The 27,095-nt window shown below is 45.3% G+C and overlaps 2 protein-coding genes across 2 annotated transcripts in view; one reads left to right on the forward strand and one right to left on the reverse strand.

The window, feature by feature from the left end:
* The window catches only part of LOC140185019 (uncharacterized), a 777,523-nt gene that overhangs the window by 123,702 nt on the left and 626,726 nt on the right, over nt 1-27,095 (forward strand). The gene's annotated exons all lie outside the window — the stretch shown is intronic.
* LOC140185312 (zinc-binding protein A33-like) lies at nt 4,715-18,961 on the reverse strand. The gene is made up of 6 exons (XM_072238704.1): nt 18,551-18,961; nt 17,888-17,983; nt 17,236-17,469; nt 15,300-15,319; nt 15,091-15,209; nt 4,715-5,264 (listed from the first exon to the last, which is right to left on the reverse strand). Exons 1-6 carry the CDS (start codon nt 18,959-18,961, stop codon nt 4,720-4,722), a joined length of 1,425 nt encoding a protein of 474 aa, XP_072094805.1. The 3' UTR covers nt 4,715-4,719.

A 27,095-nucleotide genomic window follows, 5' to 3' on the forward strand; every position in this document is an offset into this window, starting at 1 on the left:
TACTGGCTGAAATGGGACAATTGCCCTTCCAGTGACAGAGGTTGAAGCTGATGTTAACAAATTGGATTAATTTGAGAGTGCAAAGAAATTATCATCCTGTGCTAGAGGACATTTGGTTTTCAGTTTTAGATGGCTGGGTTCATATCACGCTGGGAACATGGGTGTATTGTTGGGTGTACTGTACTCAGGTGTAACCTTGAATACAGGGCGACGGTAGGAAACTTTGTCGCATGGTGTGAGCAGAATTATCTGTCGCTTAATGTGAAAAAGACTAAGGAGCTGGTGGTAGACCTGAGGAGAGCTAAGATACCGGTGACCCCTGTTTCCATCCAGGGGGTCAGTGCGGACATGGTGGAGGATTACAAATACCTGGGGATACGAATTGACAATAAACTGGACTGGTCAAAGAACACTGAGGCAGTCTACAAGAAGGGTCAGAGCCGTCTCTATTTCCTGAGGAGACTGAGGTCCTTTAACATCTGCCGGACGATGCTGAGGATGTTCTACGAGTCTGTGGTGGCCAGTGCGATCATGTTTGCTGTTGTGTGCTGGGGCAGCAGGCTGAGGGTAGCAGACACCAGCAGAATCAACAAACTCATTCGTAAGGCCAGTGATGTTGTGGGGATGGAACTGGACTCTCTCATGGTGGTGTCTGAAAAGAGGATGTTGTCCAAGTTGCATGCCCTCTTGGACAATGTCTCCCATCCACTACATAATGTACTGGGTGGGCACAGGAGTACATTCAGCCAGAGACTCATTCCACCGAGATGTAGCACAGAGCGTCATAGGAAGTTATTCCTGCCTGTGGCCATCAAACTTCACAACTCCTCCCCTGGAGGGTCAGACACCCTGAGCCAATAGGCTGGTCCTGGACTTACTTCATAGTTTACTGGCATAATTTACATATTACTATTTAACTATTTATGGTTTTATTACTATTTATTATTTATGGTGCAACTGTAACAAAAACCAATTTCCCCCGGGATCAATAAAGTATGACTATGACTATGACTATTGGATGATACGATATGTCCCACTGTAGCTTTCTCCTTAACCCCATTTTGTGTTTTTTTCTCAATGACTGTAGTTAATTTTAGGTTACACAAGTGGACTCTGTTCTGCCTGAGAGTCTGTTGGTTCATGAGTATATTAATGACAGTTACTATCATACAGTAACCATTTTTACAGATGGATTGAAACATAATTTAACTGGGAATGTTAGTGTGATTGTTTTCTTTTTTCTGTGTGTCTGAATTGCAGGCAATGATAAAGAAATCACTTACCAGCCATTTATGGGTATAGGAAGCAGAATTCTTTGTCATCATTACAGTGGGTGGAGGAAATTGTTGCTTACAAACTTGTAATTTGTTCAGAATCCTTTTCGGGTTTGAAGGTTTTTGCAATATCTTCAGGTCAGACATCTTTTACAAGAATATTTAAGTAATTTTCCATATATACAAGATTCTTACCTTATTTTAAAAATGAACCCTTTCGTGAAAGGCTTCATTGGGAAAATTTATAATTTGCTATTACAACAGGACAATTCTCCTTTCCTTAACATCAAGTAAGATTGGGAAAGAGAGCTTAATATGACCTTGATCTCAGAGGATTGGTTGTGAATTTTGTGCCAGTCATTATCTAATTCAATGTAAAATTGTACATTGTTATTATTTGATGAAGGAGAGATTGTCTAAAATTTTTCCTAATGTAAATAATCAGTGTGATAGATGCAAAACTGAGATAGCTACATTGACACATATGTTTTGGTCGTGTTCTGTATTGAAACAATTTTGGAAATCCATTTTTTCTATAATCTCTAAAGCTTTAAGAGTCAATTTTCAACCTAATAAATTGACAGTTTTGTTTGGTATAATTCCTCAACATGTTCACGGTATTTCTATATCTGACCAGTATGTAATTGCATTTGTCACATTATTGGCTAGAAGGGCTATTTTATTAAAATGGAATGATGCCTCTGCTCCCACTTTGATACAATGGTTCTTTCAGGTGATTTTATGTCTTAGTTTGGAAAAAATTAGAAGTGGAACTTTTGATCCTAAATTTGACTTTGAGAAAAGGTGTGGCTCTTTTGCCCGTTATTATCATTTGACTTGAGTTAATTAAGATGGTCCTTTTCTGATGCTTGGTTATATGAATTTGGTTGGTGGTTTGATGTCTTTTTTTTATGGAAGCTTGTATGGCGCAAAGCTCCGGGGTTGTGCTCCAAATGGGGTTTTCCCTTTTTTTTTTTAGTTATTAGGGGTTTTCTCTGCTTTAGTTAGTAGGGGTTCCTTTTTATTCCTTCTTTCCTTTTTTCCATAAAAAAATAAAGATTTAATACTTTGTTTTTTGATTATTATTGCTTTTCTGTTTAGCCTGGTTGATAATTTAAATTTTACTGTACATATGGATATGTTATCTTGATTATTTTGATGTGTTTTTCTCTGTTGTTCATTTTCAATAATAATTAATAAAAAGATTTAAAAAGCAAGAAAAGGGTTTGATGAGCCATCAAACAGGTCATTCTAGCAGTAGGTCAGATTGACTGTTGGGACCTCGTCAAGCAGTATTTCATATACAAATTTGGTTTATGTGTCTGCACCTTATGGGCCCTGCACATCACACTGGTGAGGGAAATGATGGGGTTGACTGTTTAGCAACACAACCTGTTAAAAGTTCAACTGTGGATATAGACCTTCCACTTAGCAAATCTTAGCTTAGGGGTTAGTAGTGTTAAGAGTTAGGGACTTATGGCAAGACTTGTAGGATACAGGACAGGCACCTTCACGGAATACATAAACCAATCGGGTTTATGGAAGAAGGGCCAAAAATAAGAATGGAAGAAATGATATTGACACGACTTAGAAATGCCCACATGATGTTTAATTATGCCTTGTATCTAACTGGAAAACATCATTCTGTGTCGTGTACATTTTGTCATTATGAAACTGGTAAACACATACTATTTCAGTGTGAAGCAGATATGGCTGAAAAAAAATCAAATGCAGTCTCCAGTACAATCTTTGGTGGGGTTGGTGGTTTTCAGATAAAAACTTTATTAAGTTAAGGGACTGACTTTAAATTAATTCACAGTATTGAACGGGCAAAGGCATATAATAACGGTAGCGTCACAATTATATTGGGGACATCAATATGCAAAGGGTTGGGAAAATCAGGTTGTTGTTAGATCACGATAGGGCATTTGTTGAATGCCGACGAGATGGCTTTGTAAAGCAGCTTGTGTTTGGGCCTACTTGTGGGAAAGGCCATCTAAGATTGGGTGTTGTGTACTAACCCTGATCATCTCCAGGAGCTGAAAGTAAAGCAACCGTTCGGAGGCAGTGATTATAATATAATTGAATTAATTCTGCAATTTGAGAGGGAGAAGCCCAAGTCACATGTATCAGTCTCACAATGGAATACAGGGAATTACAAAGGCATGAGAGAGGAGCTTGCCCAGGTGAATTGGAGAGGGATACTGCGGGGATGATGGCTGAACAGAGGTGGCTGACGTATCTAGGAATAGAATACAAGGCACAGGAGAGACATGTCCCACAGAAGAATTTCTCAGATGGCAGCGGTGGGAATCCATGGCTGACAAGGGAAGTTAAGGACTGTGTATTACCTAAGCAAATGGCATATAAGGGAGCAAAGGTGCGTGGGATGTTGGATTATTGGGATGCTCTTAAAATCTAGAGGGAGTACAAAGAAGGTTCACCAGATTGATTCCTGGGATGGCAGGACTTTCATATGAAGAAAGACTGGATGAACTAGGCTTATACTCGTTGGGATTTAGAAGATTGAGGGGGATCTGATTGAAACGTATAAAATCCTAAAGGGATTGGACAGGCTAGATGCAGGAAGATTGTTCCCAATGTTGGGAAAGTCCAGAACGAGGGGTGACAGTTTGAGGATAAAGGGGAAGCCTTTCAGGACCGAGATTAGGAAAAACTTCTTCACACAGAGAGTGGTGAATCTGTGGAATTCTCTGCCACAGGAAACAGTAGAGGCCAGTTCATTGGCTATATTTAAGAGGGAGTTAGATATGGCCCTTGTGGCTACGGGGATCAGGGGGTATGGAGGGGTTCTGCGTTGGATGATCAGCCATGATCATAATAAATGGCGGTGCAGGCTCGAGGGGCCGAATGGCCTACTCCTGCACCTATTTTCTATGTTTCGATGTTGCTAAAAGGCAACAAAAAAGCCATAAGAATGTTAAAGATGAAATATGAGGCAAACTAGCCAATAACATAAAGCAGTATACTAAAAGTTCATTTTCAGTTACATGAAGAGTGAAAGGGAGATGAGAGTTGATATTGGATTGGAAAATGATGCTGGTGAGGTAGTGATGGGGACAAAGAAATGTCAGATGAACTTAATGAACACTTTGTATCAATCTTCACTGTCTTTTCCTGTCAGCACCGCCCCACTTGTCACATTTAACCAGTCTCAGTGCGGGTGGACTTTCCCAGTCAGCACCGCCCCACTGGTCACATTTAACCTGTCTCAGTGCAGGTGGACTGTAGGACCCGGGGGAGCTCAGGACCCGCCGCCCCGCGGCTGCGGCTGAATCCGCGGTGTTTCTGTTCCGTTGTCGGATGTGGTGAACGAGTTAAAATTAACGGATCGATAATTCTCATCTCGTGTTTATTTCACTCTCCACACATTTATATTTACAAGGGACTTTACTCCTGACGCCGGTCCCGGGACCCGACCCGTTTACAGACCCGGAGCGGAACCGGAGTAGATTCTCAGCCACCGGTTTCCATCCCAAGTCATGAAGAAAGGATAAAGTTTCCCCGTGAATTTATTCCCAGTGAAGGTGTGGAGATGGGACTTGGTCTCCGCGTTGTAAACTGAAACTGTCCCGGACGGGTAACTGAGATAAACTCCCACCCTCCCGGGGATGGGACCGGCAGGGAGACGGGACTCAGGGGAGATGATCACGTCACAATCCCGATGTAACACGTCATCAACCCGCGCGATGACCCAGAATCCGGTCTCCGGACTCAGTCCGACCCGTCCCTTCCTCTCCACAGACTCTGCGGCGACTCCCAGACACCAGTCCCGATTCCCCGTCACCTCCACCTCCCAGTAATGTCTCCCCGATGTGAATCCCTCCGATCCCAGCACACAAGCCCTGTTTGTGAATCTCTTCCCGGTGTCAGGGAGATTCCTCCTGGTCTCGGTCCATCTCACACTCTTCCGATCCTCAGACACCTCGAGCCGCGGATTCGCCGTTTCCACATCCAGGGTGACAGAGACTGGGGGGAGAAGCAGAGAATTAGAGAGTCCCCGAGGACCGGGGGGAGACTCGGGCAGCGCGGCCCCGGGGATTGGGGGGAGACTCGGGCAGCGTGGCCCCGGGGATCGGGGGGAGACTCGGGCAGCGCGGCCCCGGGGATCGGGGGGCGACTCGGGCAGCGCGGCCCCGGAGATCGGGGGAAAGGCCGCTAGGCCTCAGGCGCGGTCTGGTGGCCGACACGAACCTTTCCCGTGGTTTGACCGAACGAAACCGGGTGGACAACTAATGTCTCCCCAAGGACTTTCTGCTGGACGGAGAGCAGAGATTTCCCGATCAAACAGACACAAAATGCTGCAGGAACCGAGCGGGTCAGGCAGGAGGTGTGGAGAGAGATGGACAGTCTACGGTTCAGGTCGACATCTTCCCTCAAGGATAGAAATAAATAGACAGCAGAAACGAGTGCAGGAAAGGGGTGGATTAAGATGGGAAAGGGGTGGGTGAATAGATTTAAACTGGAGGTCACGGAGGCCCATCGGCCCAACTCGTTTGTGCTGACCAACTTGCTCTAGTGAGCTAGTCCCATTTGCCCATTATTCCTTTCACCTTTTCTTATCCACGTCCCTGCCAAGATGTATTTTAAAACATTCTCCCTGTACCCATCTCTACAGTTGATCAAGGGCCCGGTGTAAACAGAGATAACCCTCTTCCCTGTCCACTATACCATGAATTTTAGTGTCATTAACAAACCTCCTAACTATGTCACCGACATTATCATCCAAATCATAAATAGGAATGACATACAACCCCAGCCCCAGCACCGACCTCTGCAGGTCACAGGCCTCCAGTCCTCTGTGTTTAAGAGACACTTGGACAGACACTTGAATTGGTAAGGCAGAGAAGGAGACTGACCTAATGCTGGCCAATGGGATGAATGTAGATGGGTAAATAGGTTAGCACGAAGGTGATGGGTCGAAAGGCACATTTCTATGCTGTACGACGATGGCTCTGTGATTTTAAATGCACTGAATGTCTGTTAGCCCACTCCCACCCATGCCGTGCAGAAAATCCCAAAGAGACAGTAACCCCTGAACCTTGACACATCAGACAGAGGAAACATCCTCACTCTATTCTGCCTGTTGACTCCTGGAGGAATTTTGTGTTTCCCTGAGATCTCCTCTCATTCTTCTGAACAGGGAACAGGGAACATAGAACAGTACAGCACAGGAACAGGCCCTTCATTCAATGTTAACATTCATTTGTGAGTATGAAGTGAGGGAGTGTGAAGGTTCGAAACAGTAAAGAAGGTGATAATGGGAGCCGAGCAACACACACACAAAATGCTGGTGAATGCAGCAGGCCAGGCAGCATCTACAGGAATAAGTACAGTCGACGTTTCAGGCCGAGACCCTTCGTCAGGACTAACTGAAAGAAGAGCTAGTAAGAGATTTGAAAGTGGCAGGGGGAGGGGAGATCCAAAATGATAGGAGAAGACAGGAAGGGAAGGGATGGAGCCAAGAGCTGGACAGTTGATTGGCAAAAGGGGATACAGAGATGAAGAAGGGAGAGGATCGTGGGACGGGAACCTTATCGAGAAAGGAAGGGGGAGGGGAGCACCAGAGGAAGATGGAGAGCAGGCAAGGTGTTATTGTGAGAGGGACAGAGAGAGAAGGGAAAAAAGGATAAAAAAAGCTGTTGAGCTTGCTGAACTTAACACTGACTCAAACTGCAACTAACCATTAGGGAATCCTGCACAAGGACACCCAAGTCCCTTCTGCACCTCTGATTTTTGAATTTTCTCACTGTTTACAAAATCGTCTATGCCTTTATTCCACCTGCCAAATTGCATGCACGACTTCCCTACTCGATAATCCATCTATCACATCTTTGTCCATTTTCGAATCTGTCTCTGTCCTTCCCCAGACTCTGAGCTTCTGCACCACTACCTTCCCCTTCACCTAACTTCATATCATCTGCAAACTTGGCCACAAAGGCAACAATTCTGTCATCCAAATCATTCTTTGTCTATCTCAGCTTTGTGTTCTTTGAAGAATTCCAACAGACTTGTCGGGCAAGATTTCCCCTTCAGGGAAGGCACGCTGTCTTTGCCCTATTTTATCATGTGCCTCCATGTACCCAAAAGCAGTTCCATTAATACTGGACTCCAGCATCTTTCCAAGCTCACCACATCCAGACTAACTCACCTGTAATTTTCTTTCCTCAGCTGCTCTCCCGTCATAAAGAGTGAAGTGACCTTTGCAATTTCCATTCGTCTTGAATGTCCAATTATCTAGTGATTCCTGAAAGATCATTACTAATGCCCCCATATTCTCTTCAGCTAACTCTTTCCGAACACTGGGGTGTAGTCCATCTGGTCCAGCTACCTTCAGACCTTCAATCTTCCCACGCACTTTCTCCTCAGCAACATCAACAACACTCAATTCTGTCCCCAGACACTCTCACATTTCTGACACACAGCTGGTATCTTCCACAGTGAGGATTGACACAAAATATTAAATAAGTACTTCGACAATGTATTTTGTCACATGTCTCCTCTCCAGTGTCACTTTCTTGGGGTCCAATATCCACTCTTGCCTCTCTTTTACTCTTTAGAGTTTTGTGTCCTCTTGAGTATTGTAGGCAAACTTTCCCTCATATCTCATTTTCTCTCCTTCGGGCTTTGTAATTGCTTTCTGTTGATTATCAAAATCTCCTCAATACTTCAACATCCTGCTAATTTTTGCTCTATTGTATGCCCTCTCTTTCACTTTTATGCTGTCTTTGACTTCCCTTGTTAAACAAGGTTGCCACATCCTCCGTTGATAATACTCCTCCGTCTTTGGGATCTATCTATCCAAATTGCCCCCAGAAATTCCAGTCTTTGTTGTTCTGCAATCATCCCTGCTGGTGACCCCTCCCAATCTACTTTGGTCAGCTCTTCCCTCATGCCTCTGTAACTAACTTTACTCCACTCTAATACCAATACATCTGACTTTATCTCCCTCTCAAACTTCAGGATGAATTCTATCATTTTATGATCACTGCTTCCTAAAGATTCTTTTCCCTTAGTCTCCCAAATCATAATCACTATAGAAACTCTACTCTAGAATTGCCTTTCTCCCATTGGGCTCAACCAGAAGTGGTTCTAAAAAGCTATTTTGGGGACATTCTACAAATTCCCTCTCTTGGGATGCAGCACCAACATGATTTTCCCAATCTACCTCCATGTTGAAATCCCCCATTTCGACTGTCACATTGCATTTTTTTTCCATTTCCTAGTGTAATTTGTATCCCATTTCGACCCTGGTTACTATTTGGAGGTCTGTATATAATTACCATCAGGGTCTTCGTACCCTTTCAGTTTTTAACTCTACCCACAATGACTCAACATATTCCAACCCTATGTCACCTCTCGCTGAGGATTTCATTTCATTTTTTACAACAGAGCCTCCCCATCCCCTCTGCCTACCTGCCTGTCCTTTGAATACAAGGTGTATCCTTGGATGTTGGGCTTCAACCAGCATCTCCTTTCAGCCACAACTCAGTGACGTCAACAACGTTATACCTGCCAATCTCTACCTGTGCTACAACATCATCTACCTTATTCCGTATACTGGAGCATTCAAATATAACACCTTCAGTCCTGTATTCATCAGCCTATTCGACACTGTCCACAGGAACTTAAGCAAGGTCTTTGATGTCGATGATAGACCACAGTTCGGGTATTGTCTGCATTTCCACTTCCCCGAATATAGTGAAAGATAGAAACACAGAAAACATAGAACACAATACAGGCCCTTCGGCCCACAAAGCTGTGTCGAACATGTCCCTACCTTAGAACTACCTAGGCCTTACCCATGATCCTCTATTTTTATAAGCTCCATGTAGCCATTCATGAGTCTCTTAAAAGACCCTGTCGTTTCCGGCTGCAGCACCACCACCAGCAGCCCGGTCCGCGCACTCACCATTCTCTGCATAAAAAACATACCTCCGACATCTCTGTATCTCCTTCCAAGCACCTTCAAACTATGCCCTCTCATGCTAGCCATTTCAGCCCTGGGAAAAAGCCTCTGACTGTCCACACGATCAATGCCTCTCATTATCTTGTACACCTCTATCAGGTCACCTCTCATCCTCCGTCGTTCCAAGGAGAAAAGGCCGAGTTCACTCAACCTATTCTCATAAGGCATACCGTCCCCGACCCCCAGCAAAAACAGGCAACATCCGTGTAAATCTCCTCTGCACTCTTTCTATTGGTTTCCACGTCCTTCCTGTAGTTGTAGTGAGGTGACCAGGATTGAGCACAGTACTCCAAGTGGGGTCTGACCAGGGTCCTATATAGCTGCAACATTACCTCTCGGTTCTTATCCTTGCCATAGAGGGAGTACAAAGAAGGTTCACCAGATTGATTCCTGGGATGGCAAGACTTTCATATGAAGAAAGACTGGATGAACTGGGCTTGTACTCGTTGGAATTTAGAAGATTGAGGGGGGATCTGATTGAAACGTATAAGATCCTAAAGGGATTGGACAGGCTAGATGCAGGAAGATTGTTGAGGCCAGTTCATTGGCTATATTTAAGAGGGAGTTAGATATGGCCCTTGTGGCTACGTGGGTCAGGGGGTATGGAGGGAAGGCTGGAGCGGGGTTCTGAGTTGGATAATCAGCCATGATCATAATAAATGGCGGTGCAGGCTCGAAGGTCCGAATGGCCTACTCCTGCACCTATTTTCTATGTTTCTATGTTTCTATGTTAAACTCAATCCCACGATTGATGAAGGCCAGTGCACCGTATGCCTTTTAACCACAGAGTCAACCCGTGTTGGGCATCATTACACTGGACAGGAAGATTCAGGAGGATGTTACCAGGACTGGGGGGCTTGGATTAAAAGCGGAGAGTGGTTAAGCTTGGGCTATTTAGCTGTAGTGTAGGATGTTGAGGGATGACCCCTTATCGAGGTAAATACATTCATAACGGGCTGAGATAAAGTGAGTCTTTTTCTGAGAAATAGGAGTACAGAACCAGAGGGCTCAGATTGAAAGTGAGTGGGGAAGATTTTATGAGGGATCTGTGGGGTAACATTCTCACAGAGAGGGAGGTGGGCAGATGGAATTTGCTGTCAGATGCCGTAGAAACAGGTAAAATTAAAATATTTTAAGATGAAGTTACACAGGTACATAGATAGGAAATGGTTAGATGGATGTGGGACAAACACACACAAACGGGACATGCTCAGGAAGACATCTCAGTCTGCAGATGGATGAAGTGGGCCGTGGGTTCAATATCCGTCAAACCCTCCCAGATCATCCTCCTGAGGAATCTCACCCTGGAGTCTGTCTGTGAACTGTTGATGTGACATCACGTCAGAGGGCAGCTCAATGCACAGAACAGACTGGGTAAGGACGGCAGATTTCATTCCTAAGTCAGAACGTGGGCCTATTTCTTTGGCCATGTGCCACACTCAGATATTATGTGTGTGTATGTGTGTGTGTTGATTGTGGTAAATATCAGTGTGTTTGTGCACATTGAAGTATTTCTATGTTACAGTGTGTCATCACATGTCTGGTGTGTGCTGACAATGTGTGACATGTGTGAGTTGTTTAAGCAAATAAATTACCGTGTCTGAAGAGAATAGTTTCTAGGTTACTGAAGGAAATATCAACGTACATTGCTGCGTCTCTGACTACAATCTGCCAATCCTTCCTGTGTATGTGTGTGTCGGGCTGTTTTGCCAGTCTGGTTATGCTGTCTGTGCTTCTCCTGAGATGAAATCCTGAACAATGTCAATGCTGGCTGTGTTGTCCGGGCTCGTTCCCACAATGCTTCAATGTTGTGGTCTGATAACCATAAGCTCATAAATTATAGGAGCAGAATTTGGCCATTTGGCCCACTGTGACTGCTCCACCATTCAATCATGGCTGATCCTTTTCATCTCCTCCTCAGCCCCACTCCCCGGCCTTCTCGCCACAACCTCTGATACTGTGTGCAATCTAGAACCTGTCAAGCTCAGCCTTAAATATGCCCAACGACCTGGCCTCCACGGCTGCCTGTGGTAACAAGTTCTGCAAATTCACCACCCTCTGGCTAAAGAAATTTCTCTGCGTCTCTGTTTTTAAATAAGACGCCCCTGTATCTTGAGGCTGTGCCCTCTTGTCCCAGACTCCCCCACCATGGGAAACATCCTTCCCACATCTATTCTGTCTTGGCCTTCCGACATTCAAAAGGTTTCAGTGAGATCCCCCATCATCTTTCTAAATTCCAGTGAGTACAGGCACAGAGCTATCAAACGTTTCAAGTCTGATAACCCTTTCATTCCCAGAATCATCCTTGTGAACCTCCTCTGAACCCTCTACGATGCCAGCACATCTTTTCTCAGATGAGGAGCCCAAAACTGTTCACAATGCTCAAGGTGAGGCCTCACCATTGCCTTATAAACCCTCAGCATCACATCCCTGCTCCTGTATACTAAACTCCTTGAACTGAATGCTAACATTGCATTTACCTTCCTCACAACTGACTCTACCTGCAAGTTAACCTTCAGGGTGTTCTGTAGAAACACTCCCACATCCATCTGCATCTCAGATTTTTGAATTGTCTCCCCATTTTAAATAATCTGCATATTATGTCTCCTACCAAAGTGCATGACCATGAATTTCCCAGCATCGTGTATCATTTGCCACTTTCTTGCCCAGTCTCCTCATCCAAGTCCTTTGAAGCCTACCTGTTTCCTCAACACTACTGGCCCCTTCACCAATCTTATTATATGCCAACGCGTCCTATCTTGTCCAGTATCACCAAGTATTCCATAACCTCATACTTAACAATTGACACTAATGTCTTCCCACCCACAGAGGTGAGGCTAGCTGGTCTATAACTTCATTTCTGCTGCCTTCCTCATGACTAAGAGTTGGGTGACATTTGTAATTTCCAGTCCTCTGACACCACACCAGAGTCCAATGATTTTTGAAAGATCATTTCAAATGCCTCCACAATGTCTACCGTTACCTCTTTCAGAACACTAGGGTGCAGTTCATCTGGTCTGAGTGACTTATGTACCTTTAGGCCTTTCAGCTCTTTGAGCACCTTCTCCTTTCTAACAGTAACTGCACTCACTTCTCTTCCCTCGCACCCTTCAGCACCTGGCACAGTGCCAGTGTCTTCCACAGTGAAGACTGATGAAAATACTCATTTAGTTCATCTATCATCTCTTTGTCCCCTGTTATTATATATCCAGCCTCATTTTCTAGTGGTCCTATATCCACTCTCATCTCTATTTTATTTTTTCACAATACTTGAAAATCAATTTGATATTGTTTGTTTGTTTGACCTGCTGCGTTCGCCAGCAACTTTGATGTGTGTTGCTTGATATTGTTTGCTTACTTGTTTTATAAAGACAGGTGTGTAAAAAGGGCCTGAAGGATCATTGGAGACCCAAGTCACCCCAACAACAAACTGTACCAGTCGCTACCATACAGGAACTGGTATAGCAGCATAAACACCAGAACCAACAGGGTCCGGGGACAGCTTCTTCCACCAGGCTATCAGACTGATTAACTCGTGCTGAGACAACTGTATTTCTATGTTATATTGACTGGAATGTTATACATATTATTTTTCATAAATTACTATAAACTGCACATTTAGACGGAAGATTTTTCCTGCTCGTTTATAGAAAGGATGTAAGTAATAAAGTCAATTCAATTCAATTCCATATTTCATTTTTCCCCTCCCAATCATTTTTTTCAGTTCCTCTCAGTAGGTATTTAAAAGCCTCCCAATTCTCTGTCTTCCTATTAATTTTCACTTTGTTGTATGCCCACTCTTTTGCATTTACATCAGCATTATCAGCCACGATTGTACTATTTTGTCATTTGAGTATTTATTTACTTTTGGAATATATCTATCCTTCACCTTCCTCATTTTCCCAGAATCTGATATCATTTGTGCTCTGCTGTCATTCTGGACAACATCTCCCCCCAATTTACTTTGGCCGGCTCCTCTGTCAGACCACTGTAATTTCTTTTACTCCTCTGGAATACTACAACGTCAGACTTTACTTTTTCCTTATCAAATCTCAAGTTGAACTCAGTCATGTTGTGAGCACGGCCTCCTCAGGTTTTTTTCCTAAGATATCACCTCTGGTTCAATACATAACATCCAATCCAGTAGAGCTGTTCCCCGAGTTGGCTCAATGATAAACTGCACTAAAAAGTTATCACATGGCATTCAACAAATTCACTCTCTTGAGATCCATTATCAATCTAATTTTCCCAATTGACCTGCTTGTTGAATTCTCCCATGACTATTGTAACATTGTCTGTTTCATTGGCCTTCTCTATTTCCAGTTGTAATCTGTGGTCCACATCCAGCTACTGTTGGGATCCTGTATATGACTGTCATCAGTGTCATTTTCACTTCTGAATTTCCTTCACTCAACCCACAAGGAATCAACATCTTCCAATCCTATGTTACATCTTTCTATTGATTTACCAGGAGAGCCATTTCACCCCCTCTGCCTACCTTCCTATACCACCCATACAATGTGTAACCTTGGACATTCATCTCCCAACTACAACCATCCTTCAGCCATGATTGGCAACAACATCATACCTGACAATCTGTAATCGAGCAACAAGATCATCCACCTTATTTCTCACACTCCATGCATTGAGATATAACACTTTGGGTACTGTATTTCCTATCCTTTTTCATTCTGCATCCCTAATGCACTGATACTCACCCAGCTGGCTGCAGTTTTGTCCTCGTATCTGGCTGCCCCATCTGACAGTCTGACTGCACACTATCTTTGCATTTTTACCATCAATCCTACCCCTTCACTCGTTCCTAACCACCCACCCCCCCCAACAAATTAGTTTAAACCCTCCCCAACAGCTCTATCAAACCTCCCTGTGAGAATATTGTTCTCCCTCGGGTCCAGGTGCAACCCATCCCTTTTGAGCAGGTCATTTCTCCACCAGAAAAGATCCCAATGATCCAAAAACCTGAAGCCCTGCCCCCTGCACCAGCTTCTCAGGCATGCTTTAATCTGCCAAATTATCCTGCTCCTACCCTCACCAGCACGTCGCACAGGCAGCAGTCCAGAAATTATAAACCTGAAGGTACTGCTTCTGAGCTTTCCACCAAGCTCTCCAAATTCTATTTTCAGGACCTCTTTGTTTTTACTTCCAATGTCATTGGTCCCGAAATATACCGATATATCCAGCTGTTTTCCCTCACTCTCTAAAATGCTGCAGGCACGATCCGAAGCATCCCTGATTCTGGCACCTAGGAGGCAACATACCATTCGGGTGTCCCACTCACATCCACAGATTCTCCTGTCTGTTCCCCGACTGAGTCCCCAATCACTACCGCTCCCCTCTTTTCCCTCGAACAACAGTGAGAGTTGCAGATCCAGAAGGGGAAAGACCTGCGTCAATCAGAGTCTGCACTCACAGCGCACAAAGGACTTGTGCATTTTTCTGACAAGCCCGGTGACCACAGCCCACTTTTATTCCCTGCAATATCATCAAGCCAGTATTAATTTCTCAGCTCCTGTGGTAGGATTCAAACTCATGTCTAGGTGTGTTAGTGCAGTGGCCTGGGATCGGGACACAGTGGTTCATCTGCCTGTCTCGTGTATTGGTTGTATTGTGGCCCTGTGCTGGTGTCTTCAGGGGTCTGACATCTCCAGCTGACCATGTGACAGTGACGCCCCCCCCCCGTCGGTGGGGTTGATGTGGAATAGACTTCAGTTCCACTTCAACCCAATATTACAGCAATCTTTGCCTCAAAATTGAACTTAATTGTGATCTCACAAACAAGTAGAAATGAATCTTTGTGAGTTTTACCTCGATTAATGGCATCAAGTGTTTCTCTCAGCATTGTGTTCAGCAAATAGAGGTGATCAAATTTTTCCACCGGTAGGGCCTCATCTGTCACTGACAATTCCGGGACATCATCATTAATCCTGTAAATAGTAAACTGATGGTGATAAACTGCTATTCTAAACTATTTTACAAATCCATACAGGGTTTCAGTAAAGAGCATGTCCTTCCACCTGTTCTGACGAGCTTCCTCCTGAAAGAAATAAAACACAAATCTGAATAGACTGAGACTCTCGACATCCTGAATTTCATCCAAACCATTACAAGGTGTTGAAAATTCCCACTCCTGCAGTCATTCACACACACAGACAATACAGAACCAGGGGTTGAAAATTCCCACTCCTGCAGTCACTCACACACACAGACAATACAGAACCAGGGGTTGAAAATTCCCACTCCTGCAGCCACTCACACACACACACAGACAATACAGAACCAGGGGTTGAAAATTCCCACTCCTGCAGTCACTCACACAGACAGACAATACAGAACCAGGGGTTGAAAATTCCCACTCCTGCAGTCATTCACACACACAGACAATACAGAACCAGGTGTTGAAAATTCCCACTCCTGCAGTCATTCACACACACAGACAGTACAGAACCAGGGGTTGAAAATTCCCACTCCTGCAGTCACTCACACACACAGACACAATACAGAACCAGGGGTTGAAAATTCCCACTCCTGCAGTCATTCACACACACAGACAGTACAGAACCAGGGGTTGAAAATTCCCACTCCTGCAGTCACTCACACACACAGACAATACAGAACCAGGGGTTGAAAATTCCCACTCCTGCAGTCACTCACACACACAGACAATACAGAACCAGGGGTTGAAAATTCCCACTCCTGCAGTCACTCACTCACACACACAGACAATGCAGAACCAGGGGTTAAATTACAGGGTATTTCTCTGAAAGCTGGGCCATTACTGAGAGGATGAAACTTGCAAGGAAGACAGGACACGTCATGCATTTTCATCTGGATGAAGCGTTAGAATGATGAGATGGGCGAACTCAAATCAGTGATGGATTTGATAATGAATCCGATAAGAAATTTAGTGAAGAGGATGTGGAACTCACTGGCACAGGAGTGGTTGAAGCGGAACAGCAGAGATTGAATGTCACGGGTAAACTAGATAAACAGATGAGGGACCGTGGAGATCAGAGCACTGTCGCTGGGTGTGGTGGATAGGTGGGAAGAGGCTTGTGAAGCAGTGAAATTGATAGCAGAATATGGACCGAATGGCTTGTTTATGATGGAGAATGGGATGTAATCCCATGTGAAATTTATCTGAAGATGTAGAGTCGGTGAATGTTTCCGTAATCTGGCGGAAACCGGATATAGCGGATAAATCTGATGTGTGGGTCACATTCTTTGCTCTCAGTGATTGACAGAGAGACCCTCACACCCACCGCACCAGACACATTCACAGTCTGTGACTGGAACTGTGTGTCAATGTGAGATTTAGAGAATATTTAATGTGATAATCAAAGACACAATCAGCAGCTCTGCATTATAATCAGAGTAAATCATTTCAGAGAAGATTGGATTCTGTCCTGTGATGTACAGAAGTTGTGGAAGTCCGGTTTTGGGACAATATCAGCACTGAATAGTTGTATCAATTGTCTGGTGAGACAGTTTACTGCCGTTTGTAAATGTTGTGTGTAGGAGCAACACATCTGTTTTCTCTCTGCATTGTATTCTGAGTTACATGGTTATTATGGCAACTAGTCACGTGAGTGGGGTGTGGTAAAAGGAAAAGGTGAGGTATTAGTACTTTGTTCTGGGCTGTTTTGAGCTGTGGACAGATGGATGGCATACCTTTTGTTGACCAATTCATTGCAGCTTAATTTACGATTAATTACACTTAAGTTTCATCGCTTCAAGATTGTATGTTGCTATTGAAGGATCGAATACCTATCTTCGACATTTTGGAACATGATTATTGGAGTGATTGGAAGGTGTAACGTACAAGTATAACAAACTGTGCGAGGTCGCCAGCAGCGGCAACTGATTTGTTAGAAATGGCCACTGTTTACTTCAAATATTCCACTGTTCATTTAGTGTCCTTTGACAGAAATAAATTGAAATATAATCCCTCACCTTGAGAAATATCACACTGTCTTTTCGATCCATCTGTTCCTTTATCTTTGAGATTTCCTCCTGAAGAATCCTAATATTCTTTTGTGTCTCTTGAAGATTTTTCTCCATTGGATTTAGAATCCTCGCCTCATCCATCCTGAGATTCCTGAGTAAGCTCTGCTCTTTCTCAGTGATAATCTGGCGCAGTTCAGCAAACTGGGATGTAATGTGGGTCTGAATGCTGTTGGACTGTTCCTGTCGAATGAAAGGTGAAGATCAATGTACCGTATTGCTGTGTTGTATTTGCTTATGACAGTAGGGTGACCATTCGGTCCTTTGAAATCCATGCTAGTTCTGAGAGCATTCCCGTCAACCCCATTCCCTCAAGTTTTCCTGAAACCTATTCCCGCTCATTGACCCATTAACTCCCAGCTGATTCACATACACCCTCCCCCACCTTCACGGGGTTAATTGCAATTAACCATTTTTCCAGTATGTCCTTGGGATGTGTCTGAAACTGTCGTGGTCACAGGGAGAACATGCAAACTCCAGACAGACAGCACCAGAGGTCAGGATCGAACCCAGGTCACTGGAGCTGCGATACTCTGCTATTCCGCATTAAAGGGAGCAAAACTATCGATTAATATCAGAAATTCCGCTCAGGAAGCCTCACCCGAACTCCGGAAATCTTCTCTTTCTGTTGCTGCTCCTTTTCCCGGAAGTCTGATTTCTTTTTTGTGAGAGAGTCTAAGGAAGATTTAAGCTGATCCTGGAAGTCAGAGAGAGAAGGAAAAAGTAACAAAAAAAGATGGATCATAAGAAACAGGTGATCAAACCCGATTATCGCACAAAATGCCGGAGGAACTCAGTGAGTCAGGCAGCATCTATGCAGGGGAAATAAACAGTCGACGTTTCGGGATGAGACCCTTCATTAGGACTGGGAAGGAATGGGGCAGAAGCCAGAATAAAAAGCTTGGGGGTGAGAACCAGCTGACAGGTGACGGGTGAGACGTGAGGGGGAATGTGGGGGAGGTAATGAAGTGAGAAGCTGAGAGGGGACAGGTGGAAGAGGAAAAGAGCTGAAGAAGGATTCTGATATGAAAGGACAATCGACCATGGAAGAAACGGGAGGAACTGGGGCTGTTTGAACCCTGAATGGTGACGAGGGAGTCGGGTGTAGCACTTGTCCTGCTTGCAGGTGTCAATGCCAGGAGGTAGATCAGTGGCGAGGAGCGAGTGGATAAGCGAGTGACATCGAGAGAGATCCCCACAAAGAGCGGAGAGTTGGACAGGACAAGGGAGGATGGGGTGAAAATCAAATTCAGGTTAGTTTTACCTTGTAGATTTTAACAGCTTCTTTAATCGGCAGGAAGTGGTGCTCTCTGTGTTCCTGCGCAGCTGCACAGATCAGACAGATCAGTGTCTTGTCCGTCTCACAAAACAGCTTCAGTTCTTCCTCATGTTCCTCGCAGTGAAGTTTACTTTCCTTCCCTTTCCGATTTAGGTTTATATTTCGAGCTTCTTCAGCCAGATTTGCTAAGGCCCGATTTACCCTGAGGGTGCGGTCAGCAAACACCTCCCTACATTCCGGGCAGGAGTTTCTCTCCTCCCTTTCCCAACACCGTGTGATACAAGAGCGACAGAAGTTGTGCCCACACTCCAGTATAACCGGATCGGTGAAGAAATCCAGACAGACGGGACAAATTACCTCTTCGGTCCAGCTCTCGGCCGGTCCTTTCGAAGCCATGTTAACTCGCAGCACTTCCTGATTCAGAATGCTTTCACTTTCGGGGAGCTGCTGATCCCCTGCAGTACCGCGATTGTCCACTACACGCGCTGCAGTCTCAGGGAATTAAAGTGATGTCGCTGTCTGTGGGAAGGAATTGTGGTATCTATATCAGGGAGGGATCAGAAACAGATTAAGCAGGTCTGAACAGAAATGAAAACTTGGCAATGGACTGCCCAAGCCCGGCTGCAAAAGGATGAGGGTCGGGAATGGGGCGAGTAACCCCAAGCCGTAAAAACCCAATGAGACAGAAACGTCAACTGAATCTCACAGGCTTCATCCCTGAGATCGGAAGGACCTTCCCTGGGAAGACGATTGTGGTGAAAGGAGAAGCCACAGGGCCGATCAGCCTTCGCCCTGGACAGGGGACTGTGGTGAGCTGCTGGTCGGGGCCTGTGTCCCAGTAGGCACGATGGGCTAAAGAAGAAGCAGGACAGAGATGAAGCCGGAGAGAAGAGCCTGGATCAGTGTGAGGCGGGACTGAAAGGGACAAGCTCTGAAAAGGGAGGCACAAGAGACTGCAGATGCTGGAATCTCGAGTAAGAAACGTGATATTGGAGAAATTCAGCGGGTCAGACAGCATCTGTGGACAGAAATGTACAATCGACATTCCAGGCCGGGATCCTTCATCAGGACTGTCTCAACCCAAAGGGTCGATTGTGAAAAAAGTGCAAAGGTAAACCTGTGCTTTAGAAGCTAAACATGAATGGGTGTGGCCATTCGGCCCCTCACGCCTTTTCTGCCCTTCGTTCAAAACATGCCTGATCTTTGACCTCAGCGCCACTTCCCCACAGTGTTTCCGTCACCGCTGTAGCCCTAAATTTGCCTTTTGAATTTAGAAACATTGTGGAGAAAATGCCACAGATTCACAGCACTCTGGGTGAGGAAATTTCTTCTCATCTCTGTCCTGTGAGCCTGTGTCTGTCTCAGTCAGACCACCTGTTACTTCTCTAATTTTGAGAGAGTCCCAGCCTGTATAATCTCTGCGAGGACACAACCACCCCCACCCCATCAGCCAATCTGGGAAACCTTCTCTTCATTCCCTTCATCCTGAAGGCTGACTCGGGGAGGGAGACCAGACCTGTGCACAGTGCTCCATGTCCGCTCTCACCAGGACCTCATCTGCAGTCGCATGTAAATGTCTGGGCACCCCTGGTCAAAATTTCTGCGACTCTGAATAGTTCAGTGAGTAGAATCTGAATTGATCTCCAAAAGTCATAGAATTAAAGATAAACATTATTTTCAACATTTTAAGCAAGATCAGTGTATTATTTATGTTTTGTACAATTTTAGAGTGAAAAAACTGGAAAGGAGCACCATGCAAAGATTTGAGCTCTCATTTAACTTTTACCAAGGTCTCAGCAGCTTGTTAGGGCTATGGCTTGTCCATGATCATCGGTAGGATAGGCTAGGTTATGCAAATTTCAAAGGTTTATAAATACCCTGAATCCTCAAACCTTGTCCCAACAATCAGCAGCCATGGGCTCCTCTAACCAGCTGTCTAGCACCCTGAAAATTAAAATAGTTGGTGCCCACAAAGCAGGGGAAGGCTAAAAAAAGATAGCAAAGCGTTTTCAGGTAGCCGTTTCTACAGTTCGATAGATTAGATTAGATTAGATTATGAGGACACACAGTCCTCTTTTATTGTCATATAGTAATGCACGCATTCAGAAATGATACAATGTTCCTCCGGTGTGATATCACAGAAACACAAGACAAACCAAGACTGAACAACTGACAAAAAACACATAATTATAACATATAGTTACAACAGTGCAAAGCAATACTGTAATTTGATAAAGAACAGACCATGGCACGGTTAAAAAGTCTCAAAGTCTTTCGAAAGTCCCATCATCTCACGCAGACGGTAGAAGAAAGAAAAACTCTCCCTGCCATGAGCTTCCAGCGCCGCAAACTTGCCGATTCAGCATCCTAGAAGCACCCGACCACAGCCGACTTGAGCCCGTCCGAAAACTTCTAGCCTCCGACCAGCCCTCTGACACCGAGCACCATCTCCGCCAAGCGCTTCGACCCTGGCCCCGGTAACAAGCAAGAGGCAAAGCCGAGGATTTGGGACCTTCCCCTCCGGTGATTCTCGATCACACAGTAGCAGCGGCAGCGAAGTGGGCATTTCAGAAGTTTCTCCAGATGTTCCTCCGTGCTTCTCACGTCTGTCTCCATCAAATCAGGATTGTGCATGGTAGCTACTTACAAATACGATATCATTTCGGAGATCATAATGTAATTAAGAAATGCAGCTAACAGGAACAGTGGAGGTCAAGCTGAGGTCTGCAAGACCAATGAAACTTTCCGAGAGAACTGCTCGTAGGATTGCTGGAAAGGCAAATCAAACCCCCCGTTTGAATGCAAAAGACCTTCAGGAAGATTTTGCAGACTTTGGAGGGGTGGTGCACCGTTCTACTGTGCAGTGACACCAGCACAAATATGACCTTCATGGAAGAGTCATCAGAATAAAATGTTTCCCGTATCCTCACTACAAGATTCATCGTCAGAAGTTTGCAAAGGAAAATCTAAACAAGCTTGATGTATTTTGGAGACAAGTGCTGTGGACTGATGAACTTAAAATAGAACTTTTTGGCCGCAATGAGCAAAGGTATGTTTGGAGAAAAAAGGCTGCAGAATCTCATGAAAAGAACCCCTCTCCAACTGTTAAGCACAGGGGTTTGATCATGCTTTGCGCTTGTGTTGCAGCCGGCAAATTCTGGAAGCAAGAGTCACACCGTCTGTAAAAAAGCTGATGGTGAAAAGAGGATGGCTTCTACAACAGGTTAATGATCCTAAACACACATCAAAATCCAGAATGGACTACACAAGAGGCACAAGCTGAAGGTCTTGCTATGGCCCTCACTGTCCCCAGACCTAAACAGTATCAAGAATAGACCTCAAAAGAGCAGTTCAAGAGGGCCCAAGATTCTCACAGAACCAGGAGCCTTTTGCAGGGAAGAATGGGTGAAAATCCCTCAAACAAGAATTGAAAGACTCTTAGCTGGCTACAAAAAGCGTTGACAAGCTGTGATTCTTGCCAAAGGCAGTGTTACTAAGTACTGACCATGCAGGGTGCCCAAACTTTCGCTTTGGGCCTTTTTCCTTTTTTGTTATTTTGAAACTGTAAAAGATGGAAATAAAAAAGTAATCTTGCTTAAAATATTAAATGAATCTGTCATCTTTATGCCTTTTGGAAATCAGGTCATCTTTTGCTCGCTTAGCTATTCACAGTAACAGAAATTTTGACCAGGGGTGCCCAAAATTTGAATGCCACTCTATCTTTAGCATCAATGACAGAATGAATTGCTTCCCACAGGCAGAACAGGTGGAGCACCTGATTATGGTGTGAACTTGCTGATGTATCTTTTGGCTGGATGACTGAGTAGTTCCCCTCCCACACACAGAGCAGGTGAATGGCCTCTCTCCACTTCACTGGCACGTCTGGGGGTAGGCAATGAGTGAATACCTTCCCACACTGAGAGGAGAATGATATGTCACTGCAATCAAATCTCTGGCAATTCAGAAAGGTGAATAAGATGATAAGGGCAGAGGCCTTTTTTTCCCCAAGACTGAAATGGCCCACATGACGGGGCATAGTTTTAAGGTGCTTGGAAGTAGGTACAAAGGGGATGTCAGAGGTAAGTTTTTCACAGAGAGCGGTGGGTGTGTGGAATACACTGCAAGGGTGGGAGAGGGGGATACAATTGGGTATTTTAAGAAACTCTCAGATAGATACATGGAGCAAGGAAATGTAGAGGGCTATGTGGTAGGAAATTCCAGGCAGTTTCTCAGTTAGGTTGCACGTTTGGCACTACATTCTGGGCCGAAGGGTGTGTAATGTAGATTTCTATGTTTCTATATGAACTTCTCATCTTCTAACAAGGCAAAGATCAGGCATCCAGAGTGACCATCAAATTCTCTGACTGCATTTCTGTCTGTATGAGAATGGGCTGTTTCTGCCCTCAATCAAACCGTGACTTGGTTCAATTTGTCCTGTCCTTTGGTATTATTTCAAGTTCTGGTCATGTTCCACAACACTACAAAGAGAACTTGTTTCTACATGTCTGATCCTGGAGATTTTCTAATTCCTTGGATCCCCCCCCTCCCCAGCTGATCGACAGTGATGAACCCATTGATAGCAATGCCGTGAAAGTAGTTATTCTCATCGGAGTGTGGCACATTTATGATGTGCAAGCCATAAGTCACTTGTCATCGAGGACAAAGCTGTTTAATATCGTTATTTACCCAGAGAGAATTAAAGCTGACGGAGGGATATTTTTTTTGCCATACAGCACTAGTTGACATTTTTACTGATTAGAAGGTGGACTGTTCCATCCGAGATTAACTGGGAACTATATTTTTGTTCCGAGTTACTAATCCTCGCGTTTAGATAGCTGGAACTGGGCAGTGTTTCGGAGATACATTCGCTCCCATTTCATCCGACTGTACCAGGACAACGCTTGGTAGTGTCATCCATGGCTGCCTCGTTACCCAGAAGGCCCCATGAACGAGAAACCTGTCTGTCAGCCACAGACAGAACCACTGATGCGCATGCGCCTCAAAATGGCGGCGGCTCCAACGCTCACCAACCGAAACTCCGCGAGGCCCGGGTACGGACCGTGGGGCTCAGAAAGAGGGAACAGACCGGGGCTGTCCTGGGGTGCGGGACCAGTGCGGCAGGAGTTCACAGTACTAGCCCTTCAATCGCGGTTCAGACGCCGGTGATTAATTTCCAACCAGAGACCCCTCCCACCTACGGCTGAACCCCGTGAGCCTCTCGTCTACTGAGCGCATGCGCAATAGTTGGGAAGACCGCATAATTCTGCGCATGCGCATGTGAGCAAACAGGAGTAAATCTGCAGACGCGGAAATCCAAAGCAACACGCGGAAAATGCTGGAGGAAAGTCGGGGGCGGACAGCAACGTGGAGAGGGGTGAACAGTCGGCGTTTTTAGAACAAGATCCTTCTTCAGGACTGGAAAGGAAGGGAGAGAGTAAGAATGTGGGGGGAGCTAATGTGATTGGGCAACCCGGGAGAGGGTGAGGGGTGAAGTAAAGAGCTGGGAAGTTGATTGGTGAGAGATAAAGGGCTGGAGAATAATAATAATAATAATCAATACTTTATTGATTACGAGTGGGAAATTCATTCGTTTCAGCTGCAAAATCTAAAAACACATTTAGCAGCGTGCAAACTTTACTGAAGATGAAATAGAGAATAATCATATACACAAGGATGTAAAATGTGCAATAACAATGAATGAAACAATAATGCAGAGACTATAGATCTATGATGTGTGTTCACCTGTCGCAGAAAGATGAACTGTTGCATTTGGGAAGGAAGATTTTCTGTTGTGATGCAGCGGAGTTGACTGAGTCTGTTCGAAAGGGGTCGGGGGCTTTGCTGCCTGTTCAGTAGGTCATGGAGAGGATGTGACAGATTGTTCATAATCGATAACAGTTTGTTTAGTGACCTGCACTCCACCACTCACTCGAAAGAGTCCGGTTTGTGGCCAAGGATGGATCCAGCCTTTTTGATCAGATTATTTTATCTTTTTGCATCACCAACACCGATGCTGCTCCCCCAACAGAAAGCAGCAAAGAAGAGTGCACTGTCTACAACAGATTGGTAAAATACCTGCACAGACCTTCCTCACACATTCAAGGATCTCGACTTCCTTAGAAAATAGAGTCTGCTCGTCCCCTTCTTTTAAACAGTCTTTGTGTTGGTTTCCAGTCGTGTCTTTTGCTGAGGTGAACCCCTAAGTAACTGTACACCTCCGCCACAGTAACCTCTTCCTCCAGAATGTATACAGGACTCGTCACAGTCCTCTCCCTCCAGAATGTATACAGGACTCGTCACAGTCCTCTCCCTCCAGAATGTATACAGGACTCGTCACAGTCCTCTCCCTCCAGAATGTATACAGGACTCGTCACAGTCCTCTCCCTCCAGAATGTATACAGGACTCGTCACAGTCCTCTCCCTCCAGAATGTATACAGGACTCGTCACAGTCCTCTTCCTCCAGAATGTATACAGGACTCGTCACAGTCCTCTCCCTCCAGAATGTATACAGGACTCGTCACAGTCCACTCCCTCCAGAATGTATACAGGACTCGTCACAGTCCTCTTCCTCCTAAAATCAATAACCATATCCTGGTTTTGGTCATATTGACCCACCCAGCCCACACACTTTTCGTCCCCTCTTCCCTCCAGGAGAAGGCTCAGGAGTTTGAAGACTTGTTTGGCCAGATTTGGGAACAGCTTCTTTCCAACTGTGATAAGACTGCTGAACAATGCTGACCCGGATCTGGGCCGTACCCTCCAAATATCCGGACCTGCCTCTCGTTTTTTTTGCACTACCTTACTTTCCATTTTTTCTATTTTCTATTTATGATTTATAATTTAAATTTTTAATATTTACTATCAATTTGTAATTCAGGGAGCGGGAAGTGCAGAATCAAATATCGCTGTGACGATTGTACATTCTGGTATGAATTGTTTGGTGACAATAAAGTATAAAGTATTCAGGAGCAGGTGATTCCTCCTTCACAAACCTGTCCGCCAGTTCTCTGCACTCCGACTCCTGCCCATCTCTGATACACCAACTACCGCAGAGTCATCAGAGAACTTCTGCAAGTGGCCAGACTCAGAGTTGTACTGAAAGTCTGAGGTGTTCAGTGTGAACAGAAACGGAGACAGGACAGTCCCTTGTGGGGCTCCAGTGTCACTCACCTCCACCTCAGGCAGAGAACCACCCAGCGGTACAAACTGGGGTCTATCAGTCAGGTAGGCAGTAATCCAGGAGACGGTGAATTTGTCTACACCCATCCTTTGCAGCTTCTTGCTTTGAAAACTTGGCTGGATTGTATTGAAGGAACTAGAGAAATCAAAAACAGTGATTCTCACAATGCCACCAGCATCATCCCGGTGGGAGTGGGCTCGCTGCAACAGGGAGATGATGGTATCATCCACTCACTCATGAGGTTGGTAGGCAAACTGTAGAGGGTCCAAGGTAAGTAAGGACCAGCCTCTCCATCACCTTCATCAAATGAGGGCAATTGGTCTGTAGTCATTAAGTTGAGAAGGAGTCGCCGTATTGGGTAAAGGAACCAAGCAGGAAGTCTTCCCCAGCACCGGTATCTTTTCCTGACTCAGTCTCAGATTGTAATGGTGCTGCAAAATACCAGAGAACAGGATCGTACAGGCCTTCAGTACCCTGGGGCTGATACCGACAGGGTCAGCAGATGTAGTCTCTCCCCCTGTCTCCTACCCTGAACTGCAGTCACTGTCAGACGGAACAGCAGATGTAGTCTCTCCCCCTGTCTCCTACCCTGACCTATAGTGACTGTCAGACGGGTCAGCAGATGTAGTCTCTCCCCCTGTCTCCTACTCTGACCTACAGTCACTGTCAGAAGGGTCAGCAGATGTAGTCTCTCCCCCTGTCTCCTACCCTGAACTGCAGTCACTGTCAGACGGAACAGCAGATGTAGTCTCTCCCCCTGTCTCCTACCCTGACCTATAGTGACTGTCAGACGGGTCAGCAGATGTAGTCTCTCCCCCTGTCTCCTACTCTGACCTACAGTCACTGTCAGAAAGGTCAGCAGATGTAGTCTCTCCCCCTGTCTCCTACCCTGACCTACAGTCACTGTCAGACGGGACAACAGATGTAGTCTCTCCCCCTGTCTCCTACCCTGACCCGCTGTCACTGTCAGACGGGACAGCAGATGTAGTCTCTCCCCCTGTCTCCTACCCTGACCTACAGTCACTGTCAGACGGGTCAGCAGATGTAGTCTCTGCCCCTGTCTCCTACCCTGACCTGCAGTCACTGTCAGACGGGTCAGCAGATGTAGTCTCTCCCTGTCTCCTACCCTGATCTACAGTCACTGTCAGACGGGTCAGCAGATGTAGTCTCTCCCTGTCTCCTACCCTGACCTACAGTCACTGTCAGACGGGTCAGCAGATGTAGTCTCTCCCCCTGTCTTCTACCCTGACCTGCAGTCACTGTAAGGCGGGTCGGCAGATGTGGTCTCCGAGCAGTCTCTCAAAGCGTTTGCATATTATGGAGGTGAGTGAGACAGGAAGCCAGTCATT

Source organism: Mobula birostris, chromosome 20 (genome assembly GCF_030028105.1).
Source record: "Mobula birostris isolate sMobBir1 chromosome 20, sMobBir1.hap1, whole genome shotgun sequence".
NCBI lineage: Eukaryota > Metazoa > Chordata > Chondrichthyes > Myliobatiformes > Myliobatidae > Mobula > Mobula birostris.